Raw genomic sequence first — 20883 nt, forward strand, 5'->3', positions numbered from 1 at the left:
GCCCGGCCTTCGTTTTTCTTTTTTGAGACATGGTCTTGCTCTGTTGCCCAGGCTGGAGTGCAGTGACCTGATCACAGCTCACTGCAGCCTCGACCTGCCAGGCTCAATCAATCCTCCCATCTCATCCTCCCGAGTAGCTGTGATTACAGGTACACACCATTACACCCAGCTAATTTTTAAATTTTCTGTAGAGACGAGGTTTTGCCATGTTACCTAGGTTGGTCTGGAACTTCTGGGCTCAGGCAGTCCACCCGCCTCAGTCTCCCAAAGTGCTGGGACTACAGGCCTGAGCCACTGCACCCGGCCTGTGTTCTTTCTTTTAAAAAACAGGCCGGGCGCAGTGGCTTATGCTGTAATCCCAGGACTTCGGGAGGCCAAGGTGGGAGGATCACTTGAGGCCAGGAGTTTGACACCAGTCTGGGCAACATAGCAAGACATTGTCTCTACAGATTTTTTTTTTTTTTTAATTAGCCAGGTATAGGGCCACATGCCTGTGGTCCTGGCTACTCAGGAGGCTGAGGTGGGCCAATCATCTAAGCCCAGGCGTTCAAGGCTGCAGTGAGCTATGATGGTACCACCGCACTCCAGCCTGGGTGACAAAGCAAGTTGCTGTCTCAAGAAATAATAAATAGAAAACAATAGTGAAATAGTACATACTCACTGTGGAAAAACTCAAAGCACGTAAGGAGGTGAAACAGATAGTGTCTCCCTTTGAGTCCCAGCTCTTCCGAGTATGGCATTTATGCCTTGAAACACCTTCCAAGTGCCGGTGTGCCTGCATGCTTGTGTGTACAGAGCTCTGTCTTCCCCAGATGGAATCGTACTATCTTCTAATTTGCAAGGTTTTTTAAACTTACGTGTCATCAACATCTTTCCATGTTAATCGATAAATATTTATCATCTTACTCTACTGTTTGTACCTATTACAATTTTTACAACCAAACCCCTTTGCCTTCAGGCTTTCCTACTCCAAGCAGTAGACACCCGTAGATAGTACAGCAGCCATCACTGCAGTCCTGCACAGCTTTTATACACGAAAGCCTTAGAAGTAGAGTTTCTGCATCCCAAGGAATGGCTCTTTAACATTTTGATAGGTAATTGCCAATTTGCCCTTGGCACAGGTTTTGCTGGTTTCTGCTTCAGCAGGAGTGTGTGTGAAGCTCTCACGCTCCCAGCTTTGTCAGCAGGGCAGGCCATCAGCCTCTGTGGGTGTCAGAAGACAAGCAGGCTTGGCCCCCATAAGGGGGATCTTGATTGCGGCAGAGAGACTGACTGTTCGTGTAATGAACTTCAACAGCTTCTTGCGGGAGCCAAAGTGAATGAATTAACCAAGCATCGCCAGACTGCCCTCCATCTTGCTGCCCAGCAGGACCTGCCCACCATCTGCTCAGTCCTCCTAGAGAATGGCGTGGACTTTGCTGCCGTGGATGAGAATGGAAACAATGGTAACTCCCGGTCATTCCTTAGTGGCTTGAACTATCCCTCCATTCTAGGGGTGGGGGTGCAGCGCACCCTTGGGTCTGCTTCCCCCTGGGGAGGTTGGCTTTTACAGGAGCAAAGCTGTGACAGGAAGTGCTCTGGGTAGGGCATCCAACCTGTGATTGCCCAGGCCTTGGGCAGCCTCCCCATCTGAGTGGGAGCCCTGGAAGCCTACACTGCCTCCTTGGGAAACTATTAAATCTCACCTTTGGGTAACTGCTGAAGCAGAAAGCACAGCACACAGCAATCATGAGATTGCATTTGTGACGCATTCTTGAGGGTGGTGAAGACCAGAAAGGATGGCTCTGTGCATGGCCAGTCGCTGCTGTGGCCGGGTGCCATTTACAGAGAGGTCTGTGAGGGTGAGGAGGAGTGGAGGTTTTTCTGCATGTGCTTCTGGGCTTGCATAGTAAGAGGATTTACTTCCCAGCTCTTCATCTTGCCGTCATGCACGGCCGGCTCAACAGCATCCGGGTTCTCCTGACAGAGTGCACAGTGGACGCCGAAGCCTTTAATCTCAGGTGAGTGTGTTGGGCCCGAGCAGGCCCCACGGCACCTGGCCTGCTGCTCAGAGCTGCTGGTTGCTGGTGTCTCCCATCAGCCCCAGGGAGGGGCTGCAAAACCAGCCTCTGGGGCACCTCACCAGCTTCGGGTACTTTATTTTGGTACTTTTGGTACCGGTATTTTTGTTTTAATAAAAAATGCTTCCTAAAAAAAAGTTTTTGCCGGGCGCAGTGGCTCACGCCTGTAATCCCAGCACTTTGGGAGGCCGAGGTGGGCGGATCACGAGGTCAGGAGATAGAGACCATCCTGACTAACACGGTGAAACCCCGTCTCTACTAAAAATACAAAAGATTATCTGGGCGAGGTGGCGGGCACCTGTAGTCCCAGATACTCGGGAGGCTGAAGCAGGAGAATGGCGTGAACCCGGGAGGCGGAGCTTGCAGTGAGCTGAGATCGCGCCACCGCACTCCAGCCTGGGCGACAGAGCGAGACTCCGTCTCAAAAACAAACAAAAAAACTTTTGTTATGCATACACTTAGGTTACAGTAAAATACAAAATAAGAAAAAGAAAAACTTTTGTGACCTGTTATGTGTCTTTTAGATTTAGCCACCATCACAGAGTTCAGAAAATTCTATTTATTTTGTGTGTGATGGCCATGGCAGATACATTCCTAACTTTTCCAACTTGTTTTATCAGAGGCCAGTCACCACTGCACATTTTGGGACAATATGGCAAGGAGAATGCAGCAGCCATCTTTGATCTCTTCCTAGAATGCATGCCGGAGTATCCTCTGGACAAGCCGGATGCAGACGGCAGCACGGGTGTGTACCGAGGGCTGGGTATGTCCCGTCTCACTTGCAGGCCCTGTTGTGGAGTCTGGAGTGTCTGATTTTAGTCACTGTCACATCTCATGGAGTCTGGGGTGTCTGATTTTAGACATTGTCACATCTCAAGTGCATCTAGCACTCTGAAACCATCCATACCCTTCTCCAAACAGGCCTGTCCACCTGTTTTTATTCCTCTCATTTGCCTTTTGTCCAGTCAAATAGGGCCCTACGCAAGCTCCCAAATTCTAGCAGAGGAAGAAAATGTAAGCATCTCACAGGATCTTCAAAAGGAAGAGATGTGCTAGAGTGTGTGTCGGCGTGCTCTGAGAAAGTGGCAGACTACCCAGACACACGGGGTGCCTTCTTATGCAGAGGGCTGCAGGACTCTCATGGCTGCTCTGGGTACCCGTGATCACTGTTCATTCGTGTGGCCCTCCTAGCTTTTCCGGTGACTCTCGCATTTGTTTTCTTGCCGAGGACTCACGGCAGCCCCATAGGGGAAGCAGTGCACATAGTTGTATCCCCGTTTTTCGGGTAAGGAAAAGTAACCCCATAAAACAAAACCAGATCTCTCATCCCAGCCCAGAGCCCTCTGCGCAGCTGTGTGGCTGCTGCATTCCCATTCACTCACCCGTTCTGGAGAGAGAGCCTCTGTGCTCTTGGCAGAAATGGAGTCACCATGGGGTTTTCTGAACCTTAACATGGGACCACAGATTTTATCACCATTTTCTCTTGGTCTTGAGAGGAGTTTGTGGCCTTTGCTACGTGCGCATTGTTTTTTAAGCTTCGGAGGAGTCAGCCCCTGGGAGGGAGTGAGCAGCACATACTCGGCAGCACCTTGCCTGGGAGCAGGGAAACAGGAACAGGCAGCAGGGAGGGGCTCCATGTCGAGGCCCCCGGTTTACAGAGACCTGGGTGCAGATGCCTGGCCCTGTCGCATTCTAGCAGGGTGACTGGGTGCATTCTCCCTCATAGGCCTGCTTCCTCATTTGATAGTGGGAAGAATAATCCTCATCTTACTGTATGATTTTCAGTTAAATGAAAGAAACCCAGGAAACCCGGCGTCTGGGAGAGGGAAGCAAAGGCAGCCGCAGTTGGCTGTAGTTGTTCACAGGGAAGGCCAGCAGGTTGGCCTGGCCAGAGCAGGGGTTCCCACGGGCTCCACGGGGTGGAAGAACTTTCTGGAGCATGTTCCTAATACTGATTTTTCTTCTCCATGTGTACGCAACTTGTAGGTTTAGATTTAGTTACATTGGGTGAAAAGCGCTTTGTCCTTTGTGGAGAAACCACTGTTTCATGCCAGAGGAAGGCAACTGAGACCACAGTAGATGATTCCCTCTGTGTTGAATCCCTCCTCACCTGCACGACCTCAGCTCTCTTGCAGCCCAAGCTCTACGTGGGAAAGGCTGCGTCTTGGAAACTGCAGCTGCTCTAGAATTCTTTGGCTTGTGGCCACATCCTTTATTGGAAGATGCTACAGGTTGTCCACAGAGTTCTCTCCAGAGCCTCGGGGCCCCTGTGTGTCTGTGGGGACTTTGTGAACAGATGTCCTCCCAGCGGTCTGTTCTGCCCTCGGCTGTCCTCCGCCCTCCGTCTGTGGCTGCTGGGCTGGGGTGGGTGGGAAGTAGCCCTGTGCGTGCTTTGTTTTCCAGTGCTGCTCCTGGCATACATGAAAGGGAACGCCAACTTGTGCCGCGCCATCGTCCGGTCAGGGGCTCGCCTCGGGGTGAATAACAACCAGGGAGTCAACATTTTCAACTACCAGGTCGCCACCAAGCAGCTTCTGTTTAGACTTCTAGGTGAGTGGCCTGCTTTCCGCTCTTACGGTGCAAGCACAGTCGCAGGGTTATTATCGCGATGTACTGTATTGGTGATCTTTCAATCTCATGATGCCTTCAGATCGGAACTGCTTGTTTCCTGGCAGTAGCTGGGACCATTTCTCTGAATAAGTGAAGGACTTTTGAGCAGTGTTGGGAAGGTCACTGTGAACAGTCTCTTTTCAAAGCACTCTGCCTTGTTCGTTTCCCACGCCCCACAACCTTCTAGAAATGCCGAAGCTCCAGGCAGGCCACCCTTCCTGTGTGTCCTGGCCACTTAGCTGCACACCTGTCCTCCTGAGACTGACTCAGATCCTCCAGAACCTTCAAAATGGCCTACTGCTCCAGCCCCTATCAGCTCTCCCTCCCCTGTGTCCCTTTTGTGGAAAGGAGTGCTTCCCTCCTGATTTCATGTTTGTGAATCTTTCCTCTTCCCTGCCGAGGTGACAGAAAGAATCAGAATGTCTCGAGTACCTGTGCTGTGTCATCACCCACAGTGGGGAGAGACAGGCAGGAAAACAAGCTGAGACATCCCTGGTAGCCATGTGATGGCGATGCAAAGGACCTGCCCAGGGGGCACAGCTGGTCTGTGGCAGAGCCGGGTTGAAGGACAGCATTTGTGACATCTGGTCTACTGCACCGTCCCTCTACCATGCACTTAGCATTTTAAAAGCTCAGCACTGGTGCCCATCACAGGGCCGGCAACACACACACATCCCACTACTCAGAAGAAACTGACGGGTTCACATGCTGCTCCGTCTCCATGAGCTCAGTGGACCTCTCTGTGTAGAGCAGTCAGACAGTGCCTGGCATAGAGAGTTCAGCCAGTAAATCCAAGTGATTGTCATTCCTGTCTGCACTGGTAACTCCTAACCTAGATGTGAAAACTTACTTGTTTCTCGTAGGTCGCTCTGCCCATGGTCCCACTGCAGACCCAGGCACTCTCTCCGGAAGCCTGGAAATCACCCGCGTCTTCTGCCTGCTCCCGCTCTCACTTCCCACACTTGTGTTCACTCACTGAGTTCAGATTCTGCCTCCTCAGTTTCTCATGTCTTAGTCCCATCCTCTGTCCCCCTGGCCAGCTTTTCTAGCTGTGTGGTCTCTGTAAGTAAAGCCATCCCTTACTACGTGTTTCCCCCACAGACACCACACTGGTTCACGTTGTTGACCACTGTTTCCTTCTCCCCAAGTCTCCCGGGCAAGGGCTGATTCTCCAGTCTCCTCGCGGAAGCTGGCCCTGAACCACTTAGAACCTATTGCTCCTTCGTCACCTATGTCACGTGGCAGTGTGTTGCCTCACTTACTGGTCTGTTTCCCTGCTCCCTCTAAGCCCTGGGGCTTGCCTGGCGCCGTCGCTGTTTGACGGGACTAGTCCTCTCCCCTGTGTGTTACAGATATGCTGTCCAAGGAGCCCCCATGGTGCGACGGCTCCTACTGCTATGAGTGCACTGCCAAGTTTGGAGTCACCACTCGCAAACATCACTGGTAAGACCCCAGCGTCACTGTCAAGGAGTGAGGGGACTTCTGCTGATGTCAATGCTTCCCCCCTTCTCCAGGATAGGCCAGGAACTTGCCTGGGTCCTGCACATTCATGGGCAAAACTTGACCAAATGGAGGGATGAGATGAGCACACCCAAGGATCTTACTGAGGAGAGATGTAGGGAGGCAGGGAGCCTGCAGACGGGTGGCTTTCCTGCTGGAAGCTGAAGGTGCACAGTTCCCAGGCAGCCTGCCAGGGCCGTGCCATCCTCCCTGACTTCCTGCCTGCAGCAAAGCTGAGATGAGCTACTGCCCTCGTGGTGTGCCTCAATATGGGCCACTTTGCCAAGAACTAAGGGGCTGTTCCCATTCAAATGAGATAGATAGGTCGGGTGTGGTGGCTCATGCCTGTAATCCCAGCACTTTGGGAGGCAGAGGCAGGCGGATCGCTTGAGGTCAGGAGTTCGAGACCAGTCTGGCCAACATGGCGAAACCCTGTCTCTACTAAAAATACAAAAATTAGCTGGGGGTCACAGCGGGCACCTGTAATCCCAGCTACTTGGGAGGCTGAGGCAAGAGGTTGCAGTGAGCTGAGATCACGCCACTGCACTCCATCGTGGGTGACAGAGCGAGACTTCATCTCAAAAAAGGAAAAAAAAAAAAGATAGTGCTGAGCTGCTCTCTTTTTGTTTGTTTTTGAGACAGAGTCTTGCTCTGTTACCCAGGCTGAGTACAGTGACACGAGCTCGGCTTACTGCAATCTCCACTTCCCGGGTTCAAGTGATTCTCATTCCTCAGCCCCCTGAGTAGCTGGGATTCAGGCATGCGCCACCACGCCTGGCTAATTTTTGTATTTTTAGTAGAGACAGGGTTTCACCATGTTGGCCAGGCTGATCTTGAAACTCCTGCCCTCAAGTGATGCGCCCGCCTCAGCCTCCCAAAGTTCTGGGATTACAGGTGTGAGCCACCATGCCTGGCCTGAGCTGCTCTTGATCTTCCAAAAAAAAAAAAAAAAAAAAAGCCTTCTTCAGTATTAACATAATGATTGACTAGAGTTTGGTTTTCGTAGACTAAAAATTCTACATGAATTGTGGTAACCTGGCTGGCAGTTGGCAGAGTTGCCAGAGTAGCATTGCAGGCGCCTTGTCTGCCAGGTCCTGCTGCGGTTGTCCTCACATGCCAGGAAGCAGAGTCTGTCGTTAGCGCTCCTCTCATACTTCCTTTCTTTGCTTCCACAGTCGTCACTGCGGACGTCTTCTTTGCCATAAATGCTCGACCAAGGAGATTCCTATTATAAAGTTTGATCTGAACAAGCCTGTACGAGTTTGCAACATTTGTTTTGATGTACTGACTCTGGGTGGGGTCTCTTAGTGAGCCCCCCGGAGGGTCCAGGCCATGTCCTTGGTCACCTCCCCAGCAGCTGCTCTGCTCACCAGCCTGACCCCACCCAGAGCAGGAGCTGGCGGGTGTCTTCCTGCGGCAATAGACTGGAACGATTAAGGACCATGGTGTGATAGATCCCATTTCAAATTATTCCGTATGATTGTCAGTGTGTGTGTCAAGACTGTGATCGATTTCACTAGATGTCTCACTAATCGGACCAGGCCATTTGGCTAAGTGGTAAATGTGATTAGGAATTAGACCCGTCCCCATTCTGCTAGCAACATACAAGGACACTTGGAAAACCATTTTCCCTTCCAGTAGCTTGGTGTCCATCCCAGAGCATTCATGAAGTCTTCCCGCCTGGGCTGACTGATGAGGCAGAGCCTCTCAGCGTAGGAAGCTGGCTACTTAATGAGCTGGTTTTACTCTAGGGTAAGTGGCTGTGGACTTTTCTGCACAGTGTTTTCATAAAAATAATAGGATCCTCTTGCCCTGAAGTCTTCTTTTCTTTTTAAGCTAAGCTGTATTTTTAGTGAGCTACCCCTTTTAAAAAGGTGAAATCTTTCTTAACAGGGTTCAAAGATGAGAGCTGAAAAATCGTGGCCTTAACAACTGAAAGCTTTACAGTGTTCATGCTACTGAGGTGTCAGGAGTGCAGCTGGGCCGCTTGACACCTCGTAGCAGCCGTCTCATTCTCTCGTCTTGCTGCGTCCTGTCTGTGGAGTCCTCAGTCACTCTGCCGCTGGAGGGTGCTGCAGGAAATGCACTTTTATTGTGCTGCACTTTTTATAGAGCTGCATTATTGGTGATTCCAATTTTAAAATCCATATTCAAAAATACTCTCACACATCCCTGCATCAGTGATTCTAATGATCAGCTTTGACTGGACCTCAGCTCACAAGAATCTCCAAGGAAAAACTCTACAGAGCATCTTTTAGAGCAAGAGGTTCATACAGGCCAAGTGATGAGAGGGGGAGTCACCAAGGCTTCAGCCCCAAGGGCATCTCCAGCCTCAGGCCGGCAGGTCCTATGTCCTTGACACAAACGCTTCTTGCCGAAATCCTCCCTAGTGATGCTGTGAGTGCTGTTGGTCCCAGTTCTGTGTAGCTTGCCCTGCCCCGTGAAGGGCCACCAGCCAAGGGCCCTGGCCACGTGTGCGCCACCTTGGTTTGGAAGTCTCTGGCTTGTGTGCTGGATGAGGCTGCCAGAACTTGTTGGGCGTTCGTCGCTGTTAGTACATATATTAACCGTGAGGTGTTAAACTTTTCTTTTGAAGGTTTGGCGAGTTTCTAAAAAAATGCACATTTAAAGAGAAGCATCTACCACTGCTTTAAAACAAAACACCTCTGAGATGAACAATATGTGTTATACTCAGAGGTTAACAATCTCAATCATACATACTGATTCTTTCAGACATTTAATAACCACTACATTTTTTTGCATTAATGAAGTTTGAATATATGTGTAAAGGGACTAAATATTTTTGCAACAGCCTGTTTTTTGTTCATTCTTTTCTGGATAGTGTGTCCTCTGTGTTGCAGTAGATTTATACATTCTGTTGCCTAAATATGTGTGTAAAATGAGCTGATAAACTGGAGTACTACTTTAAAAAAATTTCTGTGATTTATAAGATATATATGCTTTCTATGTTACTATAAGCTTGTGCACAATGTTTAAAAGAAAAAAAATGAATTAGAAGAGTTCCCCTGTCCCCCAGTCTGACATATTTCATACAGAATGTTTAAAACAAAAACTCTGCTAGTCTTGGCAAACATTTGGCCATGTGAGGCATGTGGTCAATTTCCATTTTCTATTACCTGAAAAGGGCCATAAGGAAGCAGGCAGGGCTTAGGTAGCTTGGCTACCTAAGTTAGGAAGTAGGAAAATCATGGTTCGGATATGAATTGAAGGGGTTGGTACATGGATACCTGTTCTTTAAAAGGAATGTGGGAGATGAGTCAAGGGTGAGGCCGACTGTTCTGCCCATGCCCTACCATACCAATTTCAATAACAATCTTGCCTATCATTGCACTTAGAATCTTAAGATCATGTTTAAAATATGTTGATTCAGCTTGTTTCTCAGCCTGAATCCAGGGATAGCAATGGTACTGACCAGCTCTGGACTGGCAGAACATTGAGTCCTGTTATCATTGGCTTCAGGGTGCATCCATGTCGATATAGGAAAAGCCTCTTTGCACAGACTTAGGCAGCCCCGACCACGCGGACACTCGCTGGGCTGCACTCAGCAGGCTCCTTGAGTGGGAGCTGTCCCAGTGGACTCCAACATGCACTGCCCTGGCTGGGACTAGGCATGCCTCCAGCCCTTCCCGTGCTCTCCCTGCTGTCAGCACTTGAGTACAAACCTTTCTAGCTGTTGTAAGTTTTCATCAGTAGCTTAAGTACTGGTAGCAAAAACTTAAATTCATTCAGAAAGTTGCCACTTCTGAATGAGTACAGCAGGAAAAATAAACTTTACTGAAACATAATTTGCTGCACCAGTCAACATTGTTATGCTGAATTTGCTCTTAACTGCCCTTTGCTCATCGCCAGATTTATTATCCAGTGTATTCTTAACAGTCTTTTGTTGTTGTTTTTAAAACAAAGGTACGGACCATGTGCTATATATAAATTGAATGGCTTAAACTAATTTGCTGTGATCCTGTAACACCTAAATTTCCCATAAACTTAAGTGCCTACACTTAGGACTTTCGAACTTTCAGTCATCTTTTTCGTGGTGTCTCACTGAACGATGTGTTAGAACATGTGTTCCATTTGGAGTTTTGGGCCTGTGCACAGTCAACCCCAATTACCAATTTAGTTGAGGCTGGATTCGATTGCTCAGTTCACCTGCCACGTTCTCTCCAAGGAGTGGGGTCTACATGACCTTTAGTCCTCTACCTCAGAGCCCCAAGTCATTTCTCACCACCCCGTTCTGTGTCCTCACTCTTGTCCCTGAATGGGTCCCTGTGTGGATCTCAGTGTGTGTGTTTTCTCCACTCCTCCCCGCTCATGTCCCACACCTGCCATATTGAACCGTTTCTGCACTAATCTTGTCCATGGGCACGGAGTGGAGGGAACGTCTTGGGAAAGGGGAGAGCCTTGACCTCCATCTAGGTTTCTTTTATCTGGAGAAAAAGAACACTTTTGAACTATGTAATGCTTGGCCCTAAAAGGCAAGCTAACTTCCCAGGTGACAGTAGCAGGAACAAGTAAGGGTAATACTTCCATGACAGACACTTGCTTCCCTTGGGACAAGTCCCAGAAGAACTACCTGAAGCACCAAAGCTCCCCACCCCAGCCTGGTGGCAGAGGAAGCAAGCGGCACCAACTCGCCAAAGGAACTTGGGAGCCACCTTCTCACTCTGTGGAAGTAATTTAGTGAAGAGCTGACTGGCAAGATAAAAACCCTAAAATTTCCAGAAGTTACAGATGCCTTAAAGACTTTCTTTGGAAGATCATTGCCTGTACAATTCCTTTTTTGTGTGGCATAAATAATATATTAACCTGTTACAACTGACCACATTGGTTTTCTGCAGCTAGGGAGTCTGGAGTCGACACTGCTAGCCTTGATGACTTGCCCTTTTTTGGCAGATGTGTGGAGTTGGCTGTTACGACATCCCTGTGTGATCCCAGAGGAGGGGCAGTAGCTGGGCAGGAACTGCAGGCACACATTTGGGTGGATCACCTGGCTTCCAGCCCCTTCGGGGCGGTGCTCAGTGTGGGGTGATGGTATCATAGAGGACCATGGCGCTTATCAGCATTGTTTCTTTGGAGTCTGTGTAATGGAATGTATTTTTCAAATACCGGTATTTGCATTTTCTGTAACAATTCCTTATAATAAAATGAAGTAAAATTGTGCATTTAAAGTGGAAACTTTAATAAGACATTTGTAGTTACTTCTAATACAGAAATACCAATAAGCATTAAAAACAAATTTTAGAAAACTCCTGACATGTGAATAAATTTCTTGACCAGCTGCCCTCCAGGAAAGTTTGAATTCCAACATTTTTCAGGAACATGCTGTTGACAGCGGTAAAAGTAGCTATTTTATGTATTTATTTTTAATTTTAAAAAGTTTCAGTAGGTTTTTGGGGTTCAGGTGGTGTTTGGTTACATAAAGTTCTTTAGTGGTGATTTCCGGGATTTTGGGGCACCCATCACCCAAGCAGTGTACACTGGACCCTTTTATCCCTCACCCCAACCCTTTCCCCTGAGTCCCCAAAGTCCATTGTATCATTCTTATGCCTTTACGTCCTCATGGCTTAGCTCCCGAAAAGTTATTTTAAACATAGTAGCTGCCTGAACTTACTGTGCTCTTAGCCCAGATTTCAGCTCATGGCACTGAGCGGGATCACTGAGGCAGTCTCAGTCACCGTCACCATCACCTGACCCCTCTGAAGTTCTCAAGAGGATCCACTCATGATGAGCTTTCTGCTGGCCAAGGCGTGAAGGGCGACTGGCACTGTGGGCTTCAGAGAATACTAAGGACGGTTTCAGGGCTTGCAAATTAAAATCTAGTGACCCATAAAGCCCCTGTACAAATCGTTACCAATCAAGCAGCTCACGTGGCCCTCACGCTTTCCTGAGCTAATGTATTCCCTTTTTCCTGTCTTCCATTTTGCCTACCCCTAGGTCAGACTAGCTGTGGTGATAGAGCTCATCAAGCTCATTCTCCAGTGGCTTTTCTCATAGTTAATATGCACTGTTAAGTGTTTCCACATGACAATCCCAAGTAATCCTCACAGCTACCCTTGAGGCAAACAGTGCTAACCACACTGTCACTGGTTATGATAAGCGAAGCACAAACAGTAACCAGGCACATCAACTTCCACACGTTTGCCCAGCCACAGAAAGCACTGGGTTTATCAACTTCTGCACGTTTGCCCAGCCAGGGAGAGCACTGGGTTTTAGTTCTGCTTTTTCATTCATTAGCTGAGAGTTCTGGGCGAGTTTCCTAACTTCTTTGTCTCTGTTTCCCTATCTACATAATGGGGGCGGACTGTAGTCCTTAACTTACAGGGTTGCCTGGAGGAAGGTGATCAGTAATGTGTCCTTCTCATCCAAGTACCCAGATTCTGGTGTGTGCACCGCAGGCTCTTCTGGCAGTATCTGCTGCCACCAGAAGAAATCTGGGGGCTCTGGCAGTAGCAAGTACTCTCAAGGGTAGGGTCCAGCCTGGGGTCGTTGCTCTTCTCTGAGGGGCACCCACAGACTTCTGAGCAGGCACAGTCCTAACCTCCCCACTGGGGCCAGCTTTCAGAGCACAGCTTTGCCTAGAGCAAGGTGAGTGTGGGGCGGGGCGGAGGTCACGCAGTGGCTCAGCTGTGACCAAAAAACCTCAGACTCTTCACTCTTAGATGTTTATAGAAAACTGTAATCTCAGAATGAAAAGGCAAATGTTGAAACTTCCTTCAAGATGACTATTTTTGGGTTTTGTTTGTTTTGGGACAGAGTCTCACTCTGTCGCCCACGCTGGAGTGCAGTGGTGTGATCTCGGCTCACTGCAGCCTCCACTTCCCCAGTAGCTAGGGCTGCAGGTGCGCACCACCACACCCAGCTAATTTTTGTATTTTAGTAGAGATGGGGTTTCACCATGTTGGCCAGGCTGGCCTCCATCGAACTCCTGGCTTCAAGAGATCCGCCCACCTTGGGCTCCCAAAGTGCCGGGATTATAAGCACCCGGCCTCCTTCACAGTGTTGGAGTGGAGTGCAGCTGCAAAGGCTTTGCCTTGACACTGTGCCCACTGGTGTGGCAGAGATCAGACTCGCATCACAAAGCCCAGCTCTGTCACCCGACGGTAGATGTGACTATTAGAAGAGGGGGAGAGATTTATGCCCCTTTTCTGGGCCATAAAATGGGAACTTCTCAAGGCAGACATAGAGATTAAATGAGAACAAGGTCTGGCCCAGCATAGTTGCCCAATATGTATGTTTTCTCCTTCCCTTCCTTCTGCCAGCAAGTCTAACTGCATGGTCAGCCTAAGCTGAGCTTCTCTGTGGCTTCCATCAGGGCCTTGCCCTTCCTCCCCCACGGTTTTGCTCAGGGCCACCTGGACTGGAGAGGGAAAGGCCAGGTGTTTCTCCAGTAATTACCAGCTTCTCATGGCTGAGCCCTTCAGGCCATTAAAATGACAACCTATTCTTGCTGAATCTAATTCTTTGCTGAATCCTTTGCCCTGACATGAGAGATGTGTTACCAGATTAAGTAGGAAGGTAAGTACCATAAGGTAAGTATCAAAAAGGAAATGAATTCTCAACTGAGCCAGGAACTGAGCAGGCTCCTGAAGCCAGCCAAGTCTGTCCCGGGGCCTGCGCGCAGGGGTCTTGCATCAGCCAGAGATGAGGTACCCTCTAGGCACGGCCAGAGCCCGCAGCTGGCTGGAATAACTAATGCTCCTTTTTGTTTGTTTTTTGAAGGATCAGAACATCTCCGGACCTGGCCCTCACACTCTCCCTGCATTCCTACCGCAAGGACAGCCTCTGGCTGCTCTACTGGGTTTATTCCACCATACTATAAGCCCCCTGAGGTCAGAAGCCTTGCTTCCTCCACCCACCAACCCTAACGTGATGCTTGGCACATAGTGGATGCTTGGTAAGTTATTTGCTGAATGACTAAGGAGGACTAAATCAGGGGCAGTAACTAATTTCCAGTTAGCCTGGAGTTGGGGGCTGTTTCTGGTTAATAGAGAAGTCTCAGCACTGAGCTCAGGGACTGCCTAGAACTCAGAAGAAAATCCTAATTTCAGCTCTTCTCCTTTCTGTCTGCTCCTGGTCCTGCCCCAGGGAGGGCAGAGACATACAGAAATATGGAGGAGTGAAAATGGCACCGAATCAGGCATCCATAGCTTTGAGTTCTAGGCTTAGCTCCATGCTCAGTGACTTAAGTTCTATGTGCCTTTGTTGCCTTATCTCCAAAAAGTGCGGTGGCTCATGCCTGTAATCCCAGCACTTTGGGAGGCTGAGGTGGGCAGATTGCTTGAGCCCAGGAGTTTGAGACCAGGCTGGGCAACAAGGTGAAACCCCATCTCTGCAAAAATAAAAAACTAGCCGGGCATGCTGGTATGTGCCCATAGTCCCAGCTACTCGGGAGGCTGAAGTGGGAGAATCTTTTTGAGCCTGGGAGGTCAAGGCTGCAGTGAGCTATGATCACGCCACTGCACCCCAGCCTGGGCAACAGAGTAAGACCCTGTCTCAAAAAATAAAAAAGAAACAACTCTGCACGAACTTCCCACATGCTAGGCGCGGTGACATGGGGTACAGCGCTGAGTAAAGTGGATTATAAGGGTACGGAGCTGAGTCACGTGGATATAGGGGTACAGCACTGAGTCACATGGATATAGGGGTATGGAGCTGAGTCGTGGATATAGGGGTATGGCACTGAGTAAAGTGGATTATAAGGGTACGGAGCTGAGTCATGTGGATATAGGGGTATGGCTCTGAGTCGTGGATATAGGGGTATGGTGCTGAGTCATGTGGATATAGGGGTATGGAGCTGAGTCACGTGGATATAGGGGTACGCACTGAGTCATGTGGATATAGGGGTATGGAGCTGAGTCATGTGGATATAGGGGGGGGTATGGGAGGCTGAGTCACGTGGATATAGGGGTATGGAGCTGAGTCACGTGGATATAGGGGTACGGCACTGAGTCATGTGGATATAGGGGTATGGAGCTGAGTCATGTGGATATAGGGGTACAGCACTGAGTCATGTGGATATAGGGGTATGGGCTGAGTCAGTGGATATAGGGGTATGGCGCTGAGTCATGTGGATATAGGGGTAGGGCTCTGAGTCATGTGGATATAGGGGTATGGTGCTGAGTCACGTGGATATAGGGGTATGGAGCTGAGTCATGTGGATATAGGGGTATGGAGCTGAATTACACTGAGGCTCTGTCCTCAGAGTGTCTGAGGTCCAGTGCAAGAGGCTGATAGGAAGTTCATGGTAAGAGCCCACTGTGGTATGAGCACAGTGCCATGGGAACAAGGAAAGTGCCTCTATAGCTCACTGCTGGCCCAACAGTTAATGAAGGCTCCCAAGAGGGGCCTGATTGAGCTGAATATTGAAGCAATACGGGGTGGATTAATTCAACGGAGGAAGAAGTGTCATTCCAGGAAAAAGAAACAGCTTGCGTGAACGCACTGCAGACGTAACGCAGTGAGAGGGAGGCTGGACAGGAGGTGCACATGGGAGGAGATGGGAAAGGTACAGGCCTAAGAGGAGAGAGGCCACAGAAGGGCCTCGTGTGGCACACAGCAGAGGAGCTGGCACTCAGTCCTTATAGATAAGGGGAGCCCCTGAGGAGGCTTAAATGGGGGATCCTTGATCATCTTTAAGAAAGACAGCTTGGCCAGGCACGGTGGCTCATGTGTGCAATCCTGGCACTTTGGGAGGACAAAGTGGGCGGATCACAAGGTCAGGATTTCGAGACCAGCCTGACCAACACAGTGAAACCCCGTCTCTACTAAGAATACAAAAATTAGCTGGGTACAGTGGCACGTGCCTGTAATCCCAGCTACTTGGGAGGCTGAGGCAGAAGAATTGCTTGAACCCAGGAAGTGGAGGTTGCAGTGAGCCAAGATCGTGCCACTGAGGTTGCAGTGAGCTGAGGTCGCGCCACTGCACTCCAGCCTGGGCAAAAGGGCAAGACTCCATCTCAAAAAAAAAAAAAAAAAAGAAAAAAGAAAGACGGCTCCCAGCAGTGTGGAGGAGGGATTGAGGGACTGGAGGGAGGGAGTACAGTCAGGATCCAAGTGAGAAATGACAGCCTAGGCCAGAGGAAGAGTACTAGGGACAGATAAGAGGGAAGGGAAAGGAGAGAATTAGGGAGGCAGAGCTCCCAGGACCTGCACGCGGGTTAGGAGGAGGGAAGGGAGGATGGAGTGTGGACTGCTGCTCGGATTCCGACTCTGCGTGTCGCTGGTGGTGCCGTTCACTTGGAGAACTAGAAGCAGCATGGGAAGGAAGAGGAAATGCTCGGGAAAGCTGCCTGGAGTAGAGGTGCAGGTTTGACAGTCTAAGTAACTGCCGGATTTGGAGTAAGAGGAACCAATGGGAAGGGGTTTGTGGAGGCAAAATGGGGTTCTCAAGGCAATTAAGAAGGAATGGGCAGAGGCAAAAAGGGAAGCAGGACAAAGCCCAGTGAGGGTTTCATGGAGGACCCCATGGTCCACAGTGTCCAGTGTGACAAAGCTTAGGTAAGAAATGGATGTGACCACGGGATGTGCCAATGCAGAATTTCTCCTGATTTTTAGAGCAAATGGGGCTGAAAAGCAAAGCTAGTGAGTATAAGCCAAAACTGGAGTTGAGGGAGTGTTTATGATGTGAGAGAAGTGAGCTGTTTGATGCATACCTGGGGGAAGATCCAGGAGGCGGGGAGAGGTTAAAGGTACAAGAGGGGCAGGTGAGGAAGATGGCGGGGGCAGGCAAAAGGAGCCATGAGCCAGAGCCCAAGTGTAAGGAACAGCTGTGGCCATAGGGGCAATGAGCCCGGGTCTGCCAGTGAGGGGACGGGGTAGTGATATGGGTCTGCCAGTGAAGGGGAGGCAGCCTCCATTTTCTAGTCTGTGAATCTGGAAAGCGATTTAGTGAAATGAATGATGGAGAAAAAGGAGACAGTGACAGAGAGGGAGGAAGCTAGTGGATGTTGAGGGTGAGACTGAGCGGGAAAGGGAGCTTGGTGGAAGCTCTGATGAGGTGATGCACAGAGGCCGTGGTGCTGTCTGTGGTAGTGCTGGTCCCACTTCTCTGTCTGAAGTAGGAACACTCCTTGCCCCCATCTACCTTAACAAGTAGGCAAGAGGTAACAGGTATGACATTTGCCAGATGACCCTGGACATACAAACCACTGGACAAGCAGCAAGCCCAGCCACCTTCAGTTTGCAGCCTTGCCCAAACTTTAATGTCATGCTAATCAGTTACCTTGTTAAAGCTGGGAAACCACCTTTTTTGCTCAAAATGCAGACTTCTGCCTTTGAAAACACACCACACCTGATTTTAAGTGCTTAAAGGAGAGAAAATGTAGTTGCTTTAAATTGTTGCTTTGTTCAGAGACATCTGGATTTGGTGTATCCATACAAGCAAAAGCTTTTCCAATTCCAGAATCAACCCACGCTAATTTGTTATTGCCTCTTACTGTGTTGGCCCAGCTGTAATCAACTCGGCAGGCTTTTGGTTGTAAATTCAAGTGGAAATTGAGTTGGTCTTATTTGTGCCTGTTGATATCTGAGGGCTGTGAGGAAGATGGCCAGTAGGTCAAAGGGAATAGTGGTGAAAAGCTGACCAGTACTGGGCAGGTGGCCGGCTGTCCCTCAGGCACCACAACGCCGAGCCACGGTAAGGGGCATGAGTCACATTTGCAGAATATAGCCAGAGTCCTTCCAGACCCTCCTGATTCACGCCAGGGGGCATCCCAGGGCACACAAGTGTCAAGGGCCTACTCAGGTGCTTGGCAGAGCTCTCTGTGTGTTATCAACAGAAAAGGCTACGACTTAGAGTGGGAAGGAGCATGTGATGGCTAGCGGTGGGCAGCCTGTGTACTCCGCCAAGTTTGGGTGGTCCAGGTCCCCACGATTTCTGTGTGGAGGGTTGTCCGGCATCTGGTCACTAGGGGGGCCGGTGGTTCTCACACACACGCAGCGGGGCTCCTTAGCACCTGGCTTATAAAGCTTCCTGGGGACGCCAATCCAGTCTCTGCTCACACCTCCACTAAGGATAGACGGAAAGAGGACTTCTTAAATGTGAGAACTCATGAGTCTCTGGGAAGGGGAGAGCAGGAAGCAGTGAGCCAGGCCTTCTGAAAAGTAGAAGCCTCCCAGAGTGTTTCCCAAGGCAGCAGGCTACAGCGCTCAGCCCCTGAGCCTTCATGCTCTCTCCTAGCATCCTCCAGCTTCCCCTGCAGGGCCAACACCACCTTCCCCAGGCTGAGGGCACAGTCCATGGTTCCTTTCACTGTGTTCCCCAGCCCCTGCCCTGCCCCTTCTTAGGAGGCAGCACCACGTTCCTGCACTGGTGGTTACAGCTGTGAAAGGGCTTCCCCTGCTGGCCTGTGAGCTTCTCAGAAGCAGTGTCTGGATGCGACTGTCCTCTTCCTTCCCCACTACAACCCAGCACAGGCCAGGGTCTTCACCTTCTTCTCTGGGGCACTTGGGTGGGGGTGGGCAATTGGCCACTGGCCCTTGGCCACCTGGGTCGGCCTTCTCTGGGAAGCCCTTGGCATAGAGTGTCGCTGCAAGCTGTCCCGTGCCCCACAGGTCCAGTCCTTGATGGCACTAAGGCTTCAGACATGGAGGATTCAGCTCTGGCCCAACAACCTGAGCAACCTCCTATCTTGGGCAGAGGGACCTTGCCCATCTCAGGCTACTGAGTTCAGTCTCTGATGGACTCACAGGCCTTGCAAAAAAGAAACTCAGGTTCTTGGAACTGATAGCTCGGACAGTTTCCGGTGCCTGTTGTCAGAGAAACTGCCACCCAGTGAGAAAACATCCTACTTCTAGCTTACCAAGAATAAGGCTGTCACCCAAATGCCTCCCTCTTCCACCCAGCCTCCATCCCATCACTGGTGATCTGTACTCCACACCTTGTCCCTGCCTTCGGCACTTGTTCCTCTCAGTCTAATGGGAGACACACACAGGTGAACAGAAAACAACAAACTGAGCTGAGGCACAGGGATAGGGCCCCTCAGTTCACTAGGGTGGCCCTGGAAGGGTTTTGGGGGGAAGGCAGAGCCTGAACTACTCAGTCATGAAAGCAAGAAGAGGTTCAGGAGACAGAGGGGAAGGCTGTGGGGAGGGAAAAGGAGGCAGGTCCCAAGGAAGCAAAGTCAAGCATCTGAACGCACGCAGGCCTCCTGGAGTCTCCTCCTCCTGGAGTCTCAGAGACCAGTGCTCTCTGAGGCTACCTGCATTCAGGCCTGTCACAGGAAGGCCCACACCTATCTTAGCTTCTCTCCATAAAGTGAGCAGGCCAGGTTCTCACAGTCCCCACTTTCTTGAGATGACACTGGAGAAGCTGTCTCTTCAAAGCTAGTGGCCAGGAAAGAAGGAGCTTTCCTTCCTGCTACCTTTGCCCTTGCTCCCCTCATTTAAGGCTGAGAACTCTGAATTTGCAGTGGTTTTTTTTGTTTGTTACTGTTTTTTTTGTTATGTTGCCCAGGCTGGACTCCAACTCCTGAGCTCAAGCGACCTGCCTGCCTCAGTCTCCCAAGTAGCCAGGACCACAGGTGTGGCCCACAAGCCACCATGCCCATCTCACCTGTTTTTAAGACAACAGTTGAAGCCATCACTGCATGTATCCTCCCCACCTCCTCGTCCCTCTCCTATAGATAGGCATGATTTGTGCTGTCAAACAGGAAACCAAAGCCCGTGGGTGGCTGAACAGGGCAAAGCAAGCAAGAAATCCTGCTTGTGCCTTCTCATTCCCGGGCCGAGGTTGTGTCAGCAGGATCTTTGGAGAATTTGGAAAAAATAAAAAGATGCCCAGGCCTCAAGTCCAAGTCTCAACCCATTCAGTTGAGTGGAGTGAGGTCTGACCATCCGTAATTTTGGCAATTCCCCAGAAGATCTAATATGCAGCCAAAGTTGAGAATTATTATCAGTATTTTTAAAAAGCTCCCCAGGGTTAACAATCAATTCCTGAATTCACTGAATACCGCAGGCAGGATGGCCTAGAGTTGGATTTGGGACAGGCAGAAAGGAGAAGAAGGGGAGCCTGCTTACCTCTTCTGAGAGCACCAGAGCCGGCTGCCCCTGGCTGAGCTCCACTCCGCGTTGCACGGCGGGAATGTCTGCTTCTCTTGCAGTTCTAGTTTGCTGGCCTCCAAGCCTCTGGTGATCACAGCTTCTACCTGGGTCAGTGCCAGGGTAGGCAGCCCATCCTCTCCATAGAACCGTCCTATCACCCTTCCTGTGATGACAGGAAGGCAGATGTGAGTGAGAGTGAGGGTGAGAGTGAATGGATACTTAGCTGCTGAGGCAGGTGTGGGAAGGCACAAGTTCCCAGGGTTTCTCACTTCAGTACTGCTGGTGCAGGTTTAATAAGAACTTCCATTGCAGGCACTCCTGGTGCCTTGCACACCAACCTTGTAACATCCTACAAGACCCCACGTGACTGCATCCCTGTTCTAGCTGTAGAGTCCTTTAGTACAGAAACTAGCAAACCTTTCTCACTTCCAGACAATGCTTCCCTGAGGGCAGAACCATGTGTGATTCATTTCTTGATGCTTCCATGTGCCTGGAGCACACGCTGGGTATTCAATTAATGTCTGATGAATGAATGGCTTATTGGCTAACATTTTTTAAATGTTTATTATAATAGAGATGGGGTCTCACTCTGTTGACCAGGCTAGTCTTGAACTCCTGGGCTCAAGTAATCCTCCACCTCAGCCTCTCAAAGTGC

General features: G+C 49.9%; 2 protein-coding genes across 9 annotated transcripts in view; one reads left to right on the forward strand and one right to left on the reverse strand.

The window, feature by feature from the left end:
• ANKFY1 (ankyrin repeat and FYVE domain containing 1) overlaps nt 1-11434 on the forward strand; it is a 104304-nt gene extending 92870 nt beyond the window's left edge. For 2 of the 5 annotated variants that reach the window (XM_004091554.3, XM_003277849.3), the window contains 6 exons: nt 1298-1445; nt 1910-2000; nt 2681-2805; nt 4464-4610; nt 6023-6113; nt 7346-11350. In XM_004091554.3, coding sequence (XP_004091602.1) covers nt 1298-1445; nt 1910-2000; nt 2681-2805; nt 4464-4610; nt 6023-6113; nt 7346-7478 — 735 coding nt within the window. In that variant the 3' untranslated portion in view covers nt 7479-11350. Of the gene's footprint in view, nt 1-1297; nt 1446-1909; nt 2001-2680; nt 2824-4463; nt 4611-6022; nt 6114-7345 lie in introns of all 5 variants that reach the window. The other 3 variants (XM_030800358.1, XM_030800359.1, XM_030800361.1) reach the window with 2 other exon arrangements.
• LOC100596045 (neuferricin) overlaps nt 1-20883 on the reverse strand; it is a 46102-nt gene that overhangs the window by 13023 nt on the left and 12196 nt on the right. For 2 of the 4 annotated variants that reach the window (XM_030800363.1, XM_003277848.3), the window contains exons 3-4: nt 20205-20391; nt 17365-18195 (exon numbers count right to left, since the gene is read on the reverse strand). In XM_030800363.1, coding sequence (XP_030656223.1) covers nt 17979-18195; nt 20205-20391 — 404 coding nt within the window. In that variant the 3' untranslated portion in view covers nt 17365-17978. Of the gene's footprint in view, nt 1-17357; nt 18196-20204; nt 20392-20883 lie in introns of those variants that run through there. The other 2 variants (XM_004091556.3, XM_030800362.1) reach the window with 2 other exon arrangements.

The sequence above is a fragment of the Nomascus leucogenys genome, chromosome 19, assembly GCF_006542625.1.
Source record: "Nomascus leucogenys isolate Asia chromosome 19, Asia_NLE_v1, whole genome shotgun sequence".
In the NCBI taxonomy this organism is placed as follows: Eukaryota; Metazoa; Chordata; class Mammalia; order Primates; family Hylobatidae; genus Nomascus; species Nomascus leucogenys.